This window comes from Pocillopora verrucosa, chromosome 1 (assembly GCF_036669915.1).
Source record: "Pocillopora verrucosa isolate sample1 chromosome 1, ASM3666991v2, whole genome shotgun sequence".
Lineage (NCBI taxonomy): Eukaryota > Metazoa > Cnidaria > Anthozoa > Scleractinia > Pocilloporidae > Pocillopora > Pocillopora verrucosa.
Genome location: NC_089312.1, coordinates 30,941,948 through 30,957,393, shown reverse-complemented (window position 1 = coordinate 30,957,393; position 15,446 = coordinate 30,941,948). Strand labels below are relative to the sequence as shown.

General features: G+C 37.6%; 1 protein-coding gene and 1 non-coding gene across 2 annotated transcripts; both read right to left on the bottom strand.

Annotated features, from left to right (window-relative positions):
• Nucleotides 1-324: 324 nt before the first annotated feature.
• On the bottom strand, nucleotides 325-8,959 carry LOC131788257 (CUGBP Elav-like family member 2). Its single transcript, XM_066167893.1, is given in 13 exon segments — nucleotides 325-775; nucleotides 1,971-2,104; nucleotides 2,891-3,034; nucleotides 3,164-3,235; nucleotides 4,807-4,983; nucleotides 5,599-5,799; nucleotides 5,802-5,813; nucleotides 5,979-6,060; nucleotides 6,801-6,971; nucleotides 7,355-7,434; nucleotides 7,550-7,678; nucleotides 8,918-8,932; nucleotides 8,935-8,959. Coding segments are annotated over 12 exon segments (1,230 nt in total). The 5' UTR covers nucleotides 8,954-8,959; the 3' UTR covers nucleotides 325-775; nucleotides 1,971-1,976.
• Nucleotides 8,960-12,971: 4,012 nt separating this feature from the next.
• Nucleotides 12,972-14,202, bottom strand: LOC131788229 (uncharacterized). Its single transcript, XR_010716736.1, has 2 exons — nucleotides 14,176-14,202; nucleotides 12,972-14,063 (listed from the first exon to the last, which is right to left on the bottom strand). It is a non-coding gene; the product is annotated as an uncharacterized protein (transcript).
• Between the last annotated feature and the right edge of the window lie 1,244 nt (nucleotides 14,203-15,446).

The following is a 15,446-nucleotide window of genomic DNA, read 5'->3' as shown; positions in this document are numbered from 1 at the left end:
TTTCCTTTTTTTTTAAGCTCACAATTGAACCTCATAGGTGCAGTTTCAAGAGTTGGGATCACTATTTCTCAGTATATTTGTATATTTTCCCTGAATATACAAACCAATCTAATAAAAAATATCACCTTAAATTCAAAAAGCCCGAATCGAATAAAGAAACTAACCCTCCTACTTTTGATCAAAGAATGCACTGACTTTAATTTGATGGTCAGAGCTTTGTCTGCCTTTTAATGGCGGCTGTGATTGTTCCCTTCCTTCTCTTACATATAAGCGTATCTTTGTCCATTCAAACTAAAAAACACAAACAACACAGAAGAACCGCGATTCTAAAGGTGAATTTCTTTTATTATTTAAAAGTCAGGCTCGTACAAACGCCATCTATACCTCACTGACAATACAAGGCTTTTATAAAACCTGCACAACCACTGATAACACACTAGAGCCCATAGTTGGACGATAACATTAACCATTAACACGAAACGCGCTCTATAAATAGTAAACAGTGAGCTCGCCTGACAAAATATGAAAAGTCACATGACAAATAACGCCACAACTGGACTGGAAACTAGTTAACAAAACCGCTTAACTAACATGCACCGATTTTACGTATTCAACAACGACGTTTAACTGCTTCACAGTGACGTATTACTGAATCCCAACACCAACAGTGACGATATATAAACGTCACAAGTGACGTCACCAACTGTGGTACACAAAAAGCACATGCGCAAAGGTCACCGCCAAGACGAAGAACAAACGTACACAGTCACGTGATCTAGGCGAGGCAAAGACAAGGGAACGTGTTAGAAGCGCTGCACGATGACACACATTTACTACAAGCACTTGACTATGATTACTACCACCACAGCACACTCTACGACAGTCTGTCCTCATCAATATTTCTGCCAGAAATGAGCTCTAATTGTCAGTAATTCGCCAGTCATAACTCTCACCATTCATCTAGAAATCCAAGAAATCCTGCGCCGAATTTTTTCATTGCACGTTAGCGGAAACTTCAGGCTTCTGGGATACAAACCAAACTCAGTCATACTAGTTACACTGGTCAAAGAACAGTAAGCGACCCTGCTCTTTGGCACGTGTTTATACAGCAGTAATAGAACCCATTTTTCAATGAGTTCCAACCAAAATAAACACCCACAAAGGAAGAATTCATATGTGTTCCACGGTGCGTCCAATAGACACAGACCGTTTCTTTATCCTGCTGCCATAACCTCTGCACACTTTCCTAACAGGTGGATTCCTCCACGATTACAACTAACAGCTAAAAACATTATTGATGCTTTGTGCACTTAAGTGGCTTCCCCCATGAAACCTGAATTCTAACAATACAAAAGGACACATCTCCCAACCCCTTGTGACAATTGGGTTTTGTTTATATCTACATCACCTTCTTTCACTGAAAAAGTTGTCTTAAATAGCCATTTATAATTCTTTATACGTTTAAGTCTCTTAATCTATTTCCAGGACTTAAGTTTTATTCATAGTCAGTCATATCAAGGGCTCAAAATCTTTCATTTCGCAGAAGGTAAGATTAACAAGGAACTAACAATATTTTTCCTATCTCCAGATTAACAAGATTCAATGGAAAACTCCCCATACTAGTGCACAGTCAAGAATTCTGCAAGTTAAGGCTGAAGGAATGGTCATGAGCATAAGTGTTCCAATGAGGGCAGTCCTCCCATTTTTTAGCAACAACTGAGTATTAAAAGGTTTGCATGAGTTATGAAAGTAATGATGTGTAATGAGAGGAAGGGAATGAAAACTTGACACAGACGCACTTTGCCTGAAACTGGAGGCAGACCTCTGAGGGATGTCTTGGTAGCACAAAGTAAAATTTAAAAGCTGCCTGGATGACACAAGAATGAAAATGTGATTTTTTTAGTCAGTAAACTATGGCACTCAAGGCTTGCACAAATGGCATTAGACGATAATAAACATAGTTTACTCACCAGGGGTTAGTAGGGTCTATTTGCATCTTTTGGTCTTTTAAGCTGAACTTTGAGTCTCTTTGTCCCTATCTGAAAACCATTCATGGATGTAATGGCATTCTGAGCAGAGACTGGGTTATCATAACTGACAAAGCCTGCAATACAGAAAGAGCAAATATCTGCTTACAACCAGGCACAACTATTGAGAAATGTTGTCTCATTAGTGCCAGTTTGCATGGCTAGTGTAATGATGGCCTGGTGGGCCAAGTGAATGGGTAGAATTGGAGAGATCTAACTACTGAGAGTAATTATCACATGCAAAGTTTCATTTCCTAGTTTTGTTCAACTTGGAAGAATATTTTGACCTCAGGTAGAAGGAGAAGGAAAACCAGTAGAACAAAAAGAACCATTAACACACATCTATCTCAAAATACGAAAACCGACAGCTGTAAAACCCTCTTAAAAGAAACACATGTTAGTTAAAGTACTCTGTGCCAAGAAACACAAAATGTAACTTGTAAGATTGTTCATGATTCAAAGATGCCAATCCCTTTCTCATAGCGTTTACATAAACTTGTGCTCAGTAAGAGCTGAAATTATTTGTTTGTGATATTTTACTATTCAAAAGAGTTGACAGAATAACTAAAATCTTTAAACTACTATTTTTATTACTGATGCCATGTCACAAAACATGATGCCATTAGAAAGCAAAATTTCAACCTTTCTAAACTAGATATTACTTACCTGTAGAACTTGAAGATTTGTAATGGTGACTTAAGTAAGAAGAACTTTTGAAAGAGGCAAAAATTTTTAAACTCCCCCTTAGAAGCACTTTGAGACAGTTAATCTCTTGCTATAACAAATTGGTTGATCAAATGTTCAACAAAATGCAATGCACCACATGCAAAACTTTATTCCTAATTGCAAGTACAAAAACTTACCAAAGCATTTGCTTAGGTTTGTGCTTTTATCTATAAACACTTTAGCACTTAATACATTGCCAAATGGCATAAATGTCTGCATGAGGTCAGCATCAGTAAACTCTTGAGGCAAGTGATAAATAAATAAATTTGCTCCCTCAGGACCTAAGTAACAGCAAACAATGAACAGTCAGCAGAGAAGTAATTGGCATGTGAAATGTAACAGGCAACCAATAGTCCCATTGACTATACTTTAGTGTAAATACACAGTAACTCATAGGAAATTGTGCATACCTTCCTTTTGGGGTTGTCTTTGGAGTTGTTGCTGTTGGAATATAGTTTGACCATAAACACCAGGAAATTGTGCTGCAGGAAAAAAAAGATTAGACATAACTAAGCACAATCTTCAGTTTTTGTATGTGACCAACTACATCAATTGAGATTTTAAGCTAGTGGTAAAACTACTGAGTGTTGGGCACAGTCTGGTCCAACAAACTTCAAACTTACAATTATCACTTAAATCTCTTATCTTTAAACTTGTCACCTCTTGCTGTAAAGGAAGGTTGTTTCATTACTGCACATTTGAAAGGAGTAATCTCATGTCACATGACTGTGAACTCTGAAACAATTTCTTTAGTGACCATGTACAGAAGTTGTTAACTAGTTTTAGAGTAAGATTCGCCATATATATTTGCTATACTGGGCCCGGTTGTTCAAAACCGCGATTAAACTAATCACCGATTAGGCCTAATCGGCGATTAAATTTCTTAATCGTGGGTTAGTTAATCGTTGGTTAAAAAACGGTTGTTCAAAGGGAGATTACTCGGTCGATTTACTAATCCGCAATTAAGCATAAAATGAATTATATTAATTAATTATAATTTGTTTTGTGCCAGTTTACGTCATAAAATTGCCGGAAATTATTTTTGTCAATATGGCTTCTCCAGCGAAGAAAGTGCGGAAAGCAAACTTTTCACCCGCTGAAATTTCCGTTTTAACGGAAAAATTTGAAGAAAATATGGACATTCTTCAAAGTAAATTTACCAACAGTATAACAAATGCAAAAAAAGACAAGATTTGGGAAGAAATCTCGGAGGCGGTAAACGCCGTCGGTGTGACAGCAAGATCAACGCAGGAAGTAAGAGACAAGTGGAAAAACCTCCAGAGTCACGCAAAAAGAGAATTCAGTTCCTTTAAAAGTGAACAGAAGAAGACAGGTGGTGGCCCTGCTCCCCCGAACCCATCAGAAGCCAGTTTAAAAATAATAAACATGTTCAGTGACACACCGTCATTTACTGGGTTACAGGGGTTTGAAACAGGTAAGTTTATAAATGGAAACATTATTGTAATACCTCTCAATGTCCATACCTTGCATAAAATGTATACTTTGCTAACAAACACAAAGCAAAGTGAAAATTAACGGACTTTAGACTTTTGTTTCTTTCTTATTTCCTTTTACATGTACTCCCATGTAAACAAAAAAACAAATGGCGCCCAAAAAGTCTGCCTTGCTCTTAATTCTTCGTCTGTATATCCATCTATCGTGAAACCGATGCTCCTAAACTCTCTTTGCTTCCTTTTTCTTCGCCCATCAACACCAACACAACCATACAACAAGTCAGCCATGTTGTGATTTTTATTTTTAATCTGCCGATTAAGGATTTAATCCACCTAGCGAGCAGGGTTAGATTTAACCCTTGGTTTGATCGAAGGTTAGGAATAATCGGGCTTTGAACAACAGAAACTAATCGGCGACTTAAATTTAATCGGCGATTAGCCGATTTAATCGTGGATTAGCGCTAATCGCAGTTTTGAACAACCAGGCCCTGGAGGTCAAGTTCAGTCAAACCATGAAACTCAAAACCATGCTGGTAGCAGAGCAAGGTTTACATTGTGGGGTTCCGCTAAAAGTGAGCAAATGCTCTATGCTTACTTACCATTATACTGTTGTATTCCAGAGTATGCTTGAGTGAGTGCATCTCCAGTCTGAATGTTACCACCAACACTTGAGACACCAGTCATGTTACCAAGGCCAGGAATTCCAGCCATACTGAGAGCACCAGCAGCTCCCATAGTACCAAGATTTCCTACACCCATTCCAGGCATGTTCATACCTAAAATGAATGATGAAATGAAATTTTTTGTATTGACTTGTGTTTATTTGTCTCAAAATGTAGTCACTTTACATGTTGATTACAACATTTCAACTCCAAACTGTTAGTCTTCTTCACACCATAATGTCAACTGGAATCTGTCACCTTTTGAACCAACTAAGAGACTCCCCTATGACTACAACAAGTGTATTTTCAAGGACTTAGAGTATTAATGCGGTATTCGCTACAAGTATAAACAACTGCACATCTAAATGCTGTTAACAATAATCTGAAGTCCTACAGGTCTCAAGCCTTAGATTATTCTGCCCCCTAACTCTGGAATACTTTGCTTGATGACATCCGCTCATGTGACAATTTAGACACCCTTAAATCTAAGCTGAAGACCTATTATATGAAAAAGGCTTTTTTTCATAGCAACTTCAATTTTTTTAAAATATTGATTTAGTTTCTTTTTGTTCCTTAATTTTGTAACTCACCTAGCATGAATTGGATAGGTGTTATACAAGCATTTATTATTATTATTATTATTATTATTATCAGTAGTATAATTGTTATTATTATTAATATAATTATTATTAAAGTATTGTCAATGTTATCATTTTTATCTATATTTACCAATGCCAGTGACTCCTGGAACACCTTGTACTCCTATCATTGAAGAGGTATTTGTAGCACCACCTGTAGACACAGCATTACTGTTCACTAAACCTCCTGTGCCTCCTATTATGTTATTTTGTGATGTTGCTGTCTGTTGAACTGCTTGATGCTGTTGTTGTTGTGCAGCAATGACTGAGGCAGCTACAAGGGCACCCATGGTCCAGGAGCCACACCTACAACAGTCAAGAACTAAGGTCATTACCGAAAAAGAAAATGTCTTTTAATCTAAGCAAAGTCAAACAAAAGAACTGCAAATTGATAACAACAGTTTAACATGAATAATATAGCAATGTTACCAAGACATTATTGAAAGAAATATTCATAATTCTAACAATTACCTGGTCCAGTGACACCAGGAATGACATTGAAGCCAGTTGGTAGTGTCCCTGATGGTAAGGTGGCAGCCTGCTGTTGAAGAAACTGATAATAATTAAACATCACTACTTCACCATGTTGGAAAAAAAGTCAATTCCCAGTCCATAATTTCAAATAAAATTACCCATGGCATTTCAATCAATAATTATCACCTGTACTTCCCCTCACACACTAAATCCAGTTGTGTATATTCTCTGACAAAGTGCAGTCCCTTGTGGGTTTAACATTTACGACTGAGCAAAAAGTAGAATGTAATTCAGAAATAATTTAATTTCCCTTTTTTGCCCTACTGCTATCAACATGCTTAATCTATAGTTTCATAGTCAGTTCCCTATGCAAAAACAAAAGGGGTAAGTTTTTAAAGAAACTGTGATGTTGCATCAGTGAGGGTAGTAAAAGATACTTTGGTTTTAGCAAATAAGTTGATAATGTAAATTGGCTGACGTCAAGAGTTTCCAGAGCTGATATTTAAAGCATTAGCCCTTTGTGAGAATGAAAAGAGGAATTGTGGAAGGTATGAGGTTAACATTTAGAAAGATGTTCCTTCATTAAGTTTTCAGTACAAACAAAATGTCTCTTTAAAGTTGAATTCAACTTAGGTAATATTTACATATTTAAAAAACCTTCATAAAAAATTAAAACTACCACATTGGTGAAAAAATTACCTTGACAACAATATATCTTCACATGTGAAGATATAAACAGAAGCCTCAATGTGTATCGCAGCTGATCAAAACTGCTAATACAGTTGACTTCTATCTATATCAATTGGTGTTCTTCCTCACCTGCTGACATGCTGCATTATAATTTGCATGCTGGAAATAAGGAAGTCCCATTCCAATTCCCATCCCAAGGTTCATGCCCATACCATGAAGTGCAACCATCTGCTGCATTTTCTTCTGAAGTTTTTCTTTTTCTGTGTCAGCAAACTTAACAACTATTGGTGATGGACAACCCTAAAAACAAAAGAAAACTACTTTAATTAATTAAGGGCAATCAATGTCTGAAATAAGGACATCTGAAGAAATGGCACTCAACACCCTTCGCATGTTCTCCTTGCTGTTTCTACATATTTCCTAAGATGCTGACAAGGAGAATTTGAATAAACATTAAAGGGTTACTTTAGTTGGTGATCATTTACATTATTCTCATGACTTCAATATGTGATTCTGGGAGTGGTACTCTTAGGAGAATTTATAGGTTAGTCAGTGTTAGGGGTCAAAGGATTAAGATGATGCTGTTGAGTGGTTTGGTGCAATGGAGACTGCACAGAGAAATCTTTCACACTGAATACACATTGATTTATTCTCAGTACTGCTATAGGATACAAATGACAAACCTCCATAGTAGTACTGTTGTGCATCTCTGCAATAGCATTTTGAGCTTGCATTCTGGTTGGAAACTTTAAGAAAGCACAACCTAGAGAAACAATTCCAGTTTCAGCTTGCAAATAACTAAATTTAGAGATCAAAAATTCTGAAAAAGTTTTTTTAACTACTCCTCCTAAGAAAAGCATAGAACACAGATAACACACCTTTACTCTTTCCATCACTATCTCTTAAAATTGTCAGTTCCTCTATTGTACCAAAAGGAGAAAACATCATTCGAAGGTCATCCTCTGTGGCTTTTTTAGATATCATACCAATAAAAAGTTTACGATCCTCTACAAGAAAAGGGAAATGTAAGAAAGTCTTATTAGCAGCAAAGGATTAATAGTTTCAACACATGTTCTGCAGAGTAGTTCATCAATTGATTTAAACTAATCAAAGTAAACTAGGTATCAAAGAATCCCTGTGAAAGAGTTCCCAAAAAAGTCTGGAAACTAATGTGACATTATATGAAAAAAATAGTACCATAACTAAAAAGAAGTAAGGACATATCAAAGAGCCTTAACCCTATAGCTTCCAATGTCTCATTAGTTCTTCTCCTTACCGTCCCCTTACAATCTTATCATGTTAGTTTAGAGAATTTGGTATTGGATCAACTAATAATCCACTAATAGATATTTTCCTTCATTCTCATTACTTGCCTGCTTGGAATTGTATTGACATTGTAAGGATAAATTCTGTCTTTGTCACTCATGGGAGTTCAAGGGTTCAATTTTAATAGAAACTATGACTTTGTTTGTCATGTTTAAATTATTAACAATATATGATGGCATAACTCTACAAATGTAATCAAAATGCATTTTAATGTTCTAAGCTACCTGATCACAGGTTTAGATCCATTAAAACTAGAAGATTACATTCACTCCCGGAAATGGAAAATGTTTCCACAATATATCATTCTTAACTCTTTACAGCCTAACATCTAAAATATATTAAAGTTCACATTGCAACCAGGTGGACAATCAGACATGGTTGCTACTCTGGTTTACAGATCTAATGAATGGAACTGAAGAAGTTACAATTCATAGACCCAACATTTTGACACTCCTGCTGAGTGCCTTCATCAGGGGTGATCTAAATGCTGCAACAAGAGGTCCTTTTATACAATCACTAATTAGCTGCCTTTTTTCTGATGAGGTGTTAATAGGCATCAGGAAGTAAGCCGCCTAACATCTGTGTGCATAATCTTCATATTTTTATATTCATTTCCTAAGGTGCTGATACTGAGATTTTTCTTAAAACTCAAGAGCTTCTTCAGTTAGTGATCGATTCCTTAATTTTCTTGACAAGGAGTTTATTCAGGGGTGATAGAATAATTGTAAGGAGAGATTTGATGCCAGTCACTGTCAGGGGTCAAAAGGTTAAGAACTTTCACTTCAGTGCTCATGAGTAAAAGCAATTTACATGTGTACAGTATATTAAGTTTAGATAGGAAAAGACATATTTTCAGGTATTTTCTGTACAAGATGAAGCCAGTCCTGGCTCATCTCTCACAGCAACTTTACCCAACTTACCAGATCTAGATTCACTTCTGCTGGTTTAACTTGCATTGCATTTTGCATCTGTTGGAAAAAGAAACCTCTTGTATTAATGTGGCAAAATTATCCAATCTACACCAAAAGTTTATTTGCAAGAACAGACATAATAATTATAAGGAACTCTGAGGCTTTCTCTAAGAATCCTAACTTAGTAAGGTTTCAAGGGTAACACCATTCAAGTAACATTTACTTAATTTAACCCTTCAACTCCCATGATCTCAACTTCTAGTCCCCTTATAATTGATATTTTTCCTTACTCTCATAACTTGTCTGCTTGATATTGTATAGATATCACAATTCTGTTTTGGTCACTCACAGGAGTTAGAGGATTAGAAAAATAAAATTCTTAACAATCTCTGTCACATTGTCATAGTGGACAAACAGCTGGATGTTAAAAGTTCTGGAAACTTCCCTGAAGCAAGTGGACACAGGCTAAATGACTTTTCACTTGATTTTGTGACAAATCATGATTCCTCTGTGGTTAACATCATAAAGACTACAAAATTAATTTTTGCTCAAACCCCTTAAACATATTAAGTTAAATGCATTTCTATCATTCAAGAATCTTAACTGGTACAGACACCTCACAAAAATTAACATAATTTATCAAAAGAATAGACAAAACATCTTTTCTTCCTGTTGCACAAACGGAACCTCCTGAGTAAAAACACAACTTAAGAAAGAACCAGAAAGAACACTGCTTGCCAATAACAAACTTAAAAACCTTAAGACTGGATTTTCAGAGAGAACAAACCACTACATCACTCCTTCTAACAAGCTGTTGAAAATTTATGTAAATTATCCACTTATATCAACAATTTTTAAGTTCAACATTAAGTACTACCCGAATTTGTCACTTTTCAATAAAACAATCATCAAAAATGTTCTTAAAAAGGAAAACCTGCAGCTATTGAATGTTTAATTCTAAGGTAAGGTTTACTAACAGTTAAAAGTTGTTTACAGCACTCATGACATTTAGTGAGCTCAGCCCCAATTTGTAGCAGGCCTCAAACCGAAACAAAAATTTATCAGACCATGTCAAGTGCCCTTGCACACGTTCAGAACTTTTCAATCAGGTAGTCACTTTTTATCAACGTAACACCTGAGAAAGCGCCAAGAATAAGCCAACGATTCACAGGTTACAAAAACAAACAGTCTAACCTCCTTGTACCATGGATTAATATTACTTAAAGATAAGAAAGTGCATCAAGTTGTAGTATTTCTCCATTTGAAAATGCCCTTAAGTTACAAGCAGATTGAACCACGTTACTAACTTAGCTCATATTTAACTTCTGCATGCAAATAATACACTCAATCATAAAATTACCGAAGAAACGTGGTTTCTACGTACACCAACGGCAAACAGAGAAGGCGGAAATGTTACAGACTATTAAATATCAAATAAAGTTGCAAACAGATGCATTGAAGGTCGGCAAGTGTCTATTTTTCAAGCAACAGATCTGCAGCTTATCGCTACAAAAAGTTATATCATAAAGAATAGCTATAGATACTAATGCAGGCCCCAAGGGTATTTGCCGACAAAAACCTTACCAACAACTATATTCTGTACTTACGAAGCTTACACCCGGGTTAAAGTTTTCTGCTCGTGTTGTAAGGTCCTTTTTGAGCGCTTCAAAGCAGCTTCGCGGGAGCAAAATGATTAGAAATGCACAAACCTACAAACACAAAAGACATGAGAAAATTGCTCAAAAATTTCAAGAGGAATATACAAAATCCAGAGTTAAACTTTATGACGTTTATTTTATTCGGTCTCGTAACACCGTGAGCCTCGTGTATTTGTCCATAGCTTTCGAAATAGGGGCCTGAGATACTTCTACGCATCCCACGTGTTCTCGGGACCTGCCCTATGAACAGTTTGATCGCATCTGCGATCGCAATAGGAACTGTTCCACCGTTGGCTATCTGTGTCACCGTCCATGGTAACGGTAGTTGTAGAAGAAATAAAGAAGAAATTCAAAAGTATACAAGAGAAAAACGGAACTGAAGAAAAATATGATGACAGACACTACATTTGGGTATCCCAGTGTTCTTTGGGGGGTGAGGCTAGTACCCCAAGGTTCCCCACAGGAGCGTAGCCTTTCACTTAAGGTTAATACTCAGAGGAAATTTAGCTAGGGCAGCACTTGCTGTTACGCCTAAGTACATCTAATCAACTAGTAAACGACAAGGAGACAATTGTAACCATGACTTGATGGCCCTGTCCCTTTACGGTACTGTTCGACTGGTTCTTCCCCCGCAGGCTGGACAATTTGTCGGCTCAAACTGAAAGGGCTGCATTGCCATTAATACTTGCAAAATGAAGACCAATAAATGTGAGGTTTGCACTTAATAAGCCGTTAATATGCGGGCCTTTTCCAAGTGAAAGTATGTCCATTTTTCCTGCCACCACGGGACGTCACTATTCTACTGCTGCTGATCATTTGAGCCCAGGGTTGAACAACAAGAAGTGAATGGAATATAACTGCAAAACTATTTTATGTCTCGAAGTTAAGCAGAAGTAAATTTTTGGCTTCAGTTTCCCTTAAAACGTTTTTTACTTCTTTCATACTTTCAGCTCAAAGACATTTTTGGCCAGTCCGTTCCCAAAGGGTTTCGTCCGCTAATTAATATTAGGTTTTAGAGCCGATGATAGCAAAGGAATGGAGGATCAAATCTCCTTTTGATTTGTTACTTTCGCAGTAGCCACAAGCTGCGTAATGCAAATAACAGAGTGACATGAACTGGCCATTATCTATCGCCAGGGGGGGGAAAGAGGGGAGGGGGGAGTCCGGGAGGTTTTGCTGTGGCACAAAAAACGTTTTCCTGTTACTCATATAAGGCTCTGTAGGAGTTTTTCATGATCTCTCCCTTTACCGGAAGTAAAACTGGGCCGTAAATACTCAATGGTCCCAATTTTTTCCTCTTTTTATACTATGTTAGCGAACAACTAATCTCCTCCCTCCTCTCGCTGGAAAACCGAATGAATTCTGAGCCGCCCACCCTCACCCTCCCTTCCTTCCCCCCCCCCCCTCCCTCACTCGCCGCATAAGAACGAGGGAAAAAAAAATACGAAGGCCTTCTCACAGCTAAATCAGTCAATATAATTTACCATCCTCCCGAGCTCTCCCCTTTCAGCTCTGTTTTCTGGACTTGCTCAAGACTATAGTACTCGAGGTCTAGAATCGAGATATCTTGTTCGATTTTGAGGACTTTAGACTGAGGGCTATTTATTCGTCTCATATCGCCCCGGAGACATTTAATATATATGTTAATTCTCGTCAAAGTCTTGCTATTCTTGCAGTAATTGGGATTGCAGTTATAACGTATGTACACCCCGATTCGCAGTCTTTTGAATGTTTGCCGCAATTAAAACACCCTCTGAACTACACACCTTTGACAGCTGAATTACCAGCGTTATACGTGACCAAAAGCGTTTGGGCTTTAAGTTATAAAAAGATAGCAGCATGTTTGCATGTCTCCTTTTTCGTTCTCGTGATAGAAAGATGGTTAATAAAAAAAGAAAGCAAAAAAGTACCAAAGTAACTAAAACCCTAAGACTCATAGCTCATATACGTCTAAATTTTATTTGCATGCCTGGTGAGATCATAGTTGGTTTTTTTTTCAGTTGAAACAGCATTAAAATTGAGTATTCGAATTTCGCAAACAACTTGCTAAGGAACCAAAGGGATCAGTAATTGTCAAGACCAGAAAGTTGCCTAGGTACAAGGGTGGGGATTGACCGTAACTTCGTTCCTGACCCATCTTCTTACGGATAATTTAAACGCGTGGCTTCTCAGCTTTCGCGGAAGAAAGAATAGATTCCAAAGATCTTGATTGCGACGAATTGCAACATGAGATAGAAATTTGGCACATAAAAAAAAATTCAGTTTAAAGTTTCAAATTTCCAATAATATTACATTTAACACCTGTCAGTAATTTGAAATGAATCATTGTAAGAAAACAAAAGAGTGTCGTGCATGAAGTAAGCGAAGATGTGCTGAGTTGAAGTTACAACCATGTAACCAAAATTTCACGCACTTAAGACAACTTTTTTTGGGTATGACTTGTTTACTGAAACCATAACTCCAATTTTATCATCGTAAAACAGGCGATTGAAAACTTGTTAGTTTTCTTGTGGCTTGGGTTTGCTCCGCTTGTAATGGAGGTATCTATGGAAGTACGAGAAGAAACTGTACGAGCGTGATATCATGTGTTCGTGACTAGTATTTCTCAATCACGAGTCATGTCATACTTATGAGCGAGCTTATTCGCTACGATTTCCTTATCCCTGGAGCTTAGTTGAAGTGCAGATTTCGCTTTAAAACAGGAGGGTGGGACGGGAATAATCTCTCTCTCCTTCTGTTCCAAAGTCAGACAATGAGGCCTCACTTTCCACTCTGTGTGCCTCATCCAATCGTCTGAAGTGGCAGATATCGGGGGATAGTCGAATTCTTGGCTCTGATGCGGGACGCAAATTTTTTTTCATCTTGCTCCACAGCTTCTCGTGCTATTTCAGCGCGGAGTTCATCTTAGCTAGTTTCATTCTTTCCAGTCGGTAGTCATTTTAATCAGTCGACTGTGTTGTTTATCCGCGCTAATGGATCTTTTTCTTAGCTTAGTTGCAATTCTTCCCTGGATTGTCGCTTTCTTCTCCTTTTCTTTGGTGTATTTGTCCCTCCAATTTTTCAGCTTGGAAAGAGTGTCGCCTCGGTGTACGGGCTAGTCTTTGGCCGATTCTCATACGGAGTATAATCCGGGCTTGCTTTTCGGTCGTTGTCTTTCAATATTCCGTGCCTGGTTTCCTTCAGGTCTCTTTGGTAGCTTTTGATCTCTCAGCTTTTAGCACTTGCAGCTTTAGTCTTTTTCTTTTTCTTCTTTTCTTGTTACCATTTGGTGTTTCCAACTTTTGTGTATGTAAAGTTCGTCTAATGAGGGAAAACCTTACCTCTGCTACTTCAGTAAAGCGAACTTGTTTTTTGACGCTGACATTCCTGCTGTTAAAACGGCTCAGTGGTAGACAGTCGCGTGCGACAGTTTTCCGCACTGTATCTTTACACCGCACACGTGATAATGTCCGAGAAGTAACTTCTTGTGATAAAACCAGTCGTAGCCATGGTGAAAACTTGAAGCATCATAAATTTATGATAACTATGCCAAACCCCCAGGACTATACAGAACCGAAAAAACGCACAGCAGGCAAATTTTCAGCTCTTTGTTTCGAACCAAAAACCCACGAGTACTTTCATGACTGTCTCCGGCATGATTACGCCTTTCATTAAATCGAGAGCAAAGAACAACCAAGAATGCTTCAAGCTCAATGCAGTCTTTTCAAAACGAAATAAAAAAAACAACGGACTTCCTCGGTTGTCGCTCCCAGCCGTGTAATGATATTAAACCAATGAACATCACAGCAGATAACGAGTGAACAGCAAACAGTTGCTAACGGTTTGACCATTGTGTCATGTTTGGCCGAGCAGGTGGCGAAATTGAACAACGGTATTCGAAAAATAAAGTGTGTCATTTGCCAAACGTCACAATTTAAAATAAATAGTCGCCCACACTTCGATACATTTAAGGTTAAAATACAACATCCTCAAAAGAGTTGATGTGAAAAATACGAGATAGGAAAGGAAGCACAGTTCCCTCGTTCCTAGAGAAGAGAGAAATATTTTTATAGTTATCTAATCGCATCTTTCAACCAAATTCTAACAAAGAAACAATTGTCACACAAGCTATGACTAAGAGCAAAGCTATGCATAGTCACGTATACAAAATTTTTGACCAACTTCTCATGATATTCCGTGCTTCTCAGCGCTTAGCGAGGTTTTTTTTTTTTTTAAACAAAATTGAAACAACAAGCTAACCTAAGCGTGGGGGGAGAGGAGGAGTAGGACTTAGTTCCAAACAGATGTTATAGGACTTACTACCCTTCACGGGAAGTGATGACGTTTTTGATGCTGCCAAAAAGGAACGGTAAGGGGGGGGGGGGGGAGATTTCTCCGAGTTTAGGGAACACGAGAGGCTTATTGGCATACTCTACTCTCAGTTTACGGAAAACGAGAGACCAAGTTTTTCCCAAAGTTACGCTGTAACGCTCAAGGGAGAGAGGCATTCTTATTAGTGAACTAGATTTAGCCCTCAGGGAAAAACTTTTGGTACAATAACTGACGAATGGGAAGGCAGTTTTTTCCGAAGTTTAGGGAAAAACAGAGGCCGCCTCACCTTTTTTAATATTTATTATTTTTTTATGTAAAAAAATAACTATGTTAGTGTGTAGAGTGTTATGTTGCTCGCACCGATCAGATCGCCGCATTAGGGTATGTATCTCGTAGATTGATGGTCAATTTTTCCAGCAAGAATGTCGCTGATAAAGGATAAAAAAAGGTTCAAGAACTGTAATTGCCTTCATTTTGGTTTTAAAGAACAATGAAGCGGAAAGTTACATTTTTCACGTGTTTGTTTATTTATTTGTTTGTTTGTTTGTTTTGGTCCTTTTTTGTCTTTG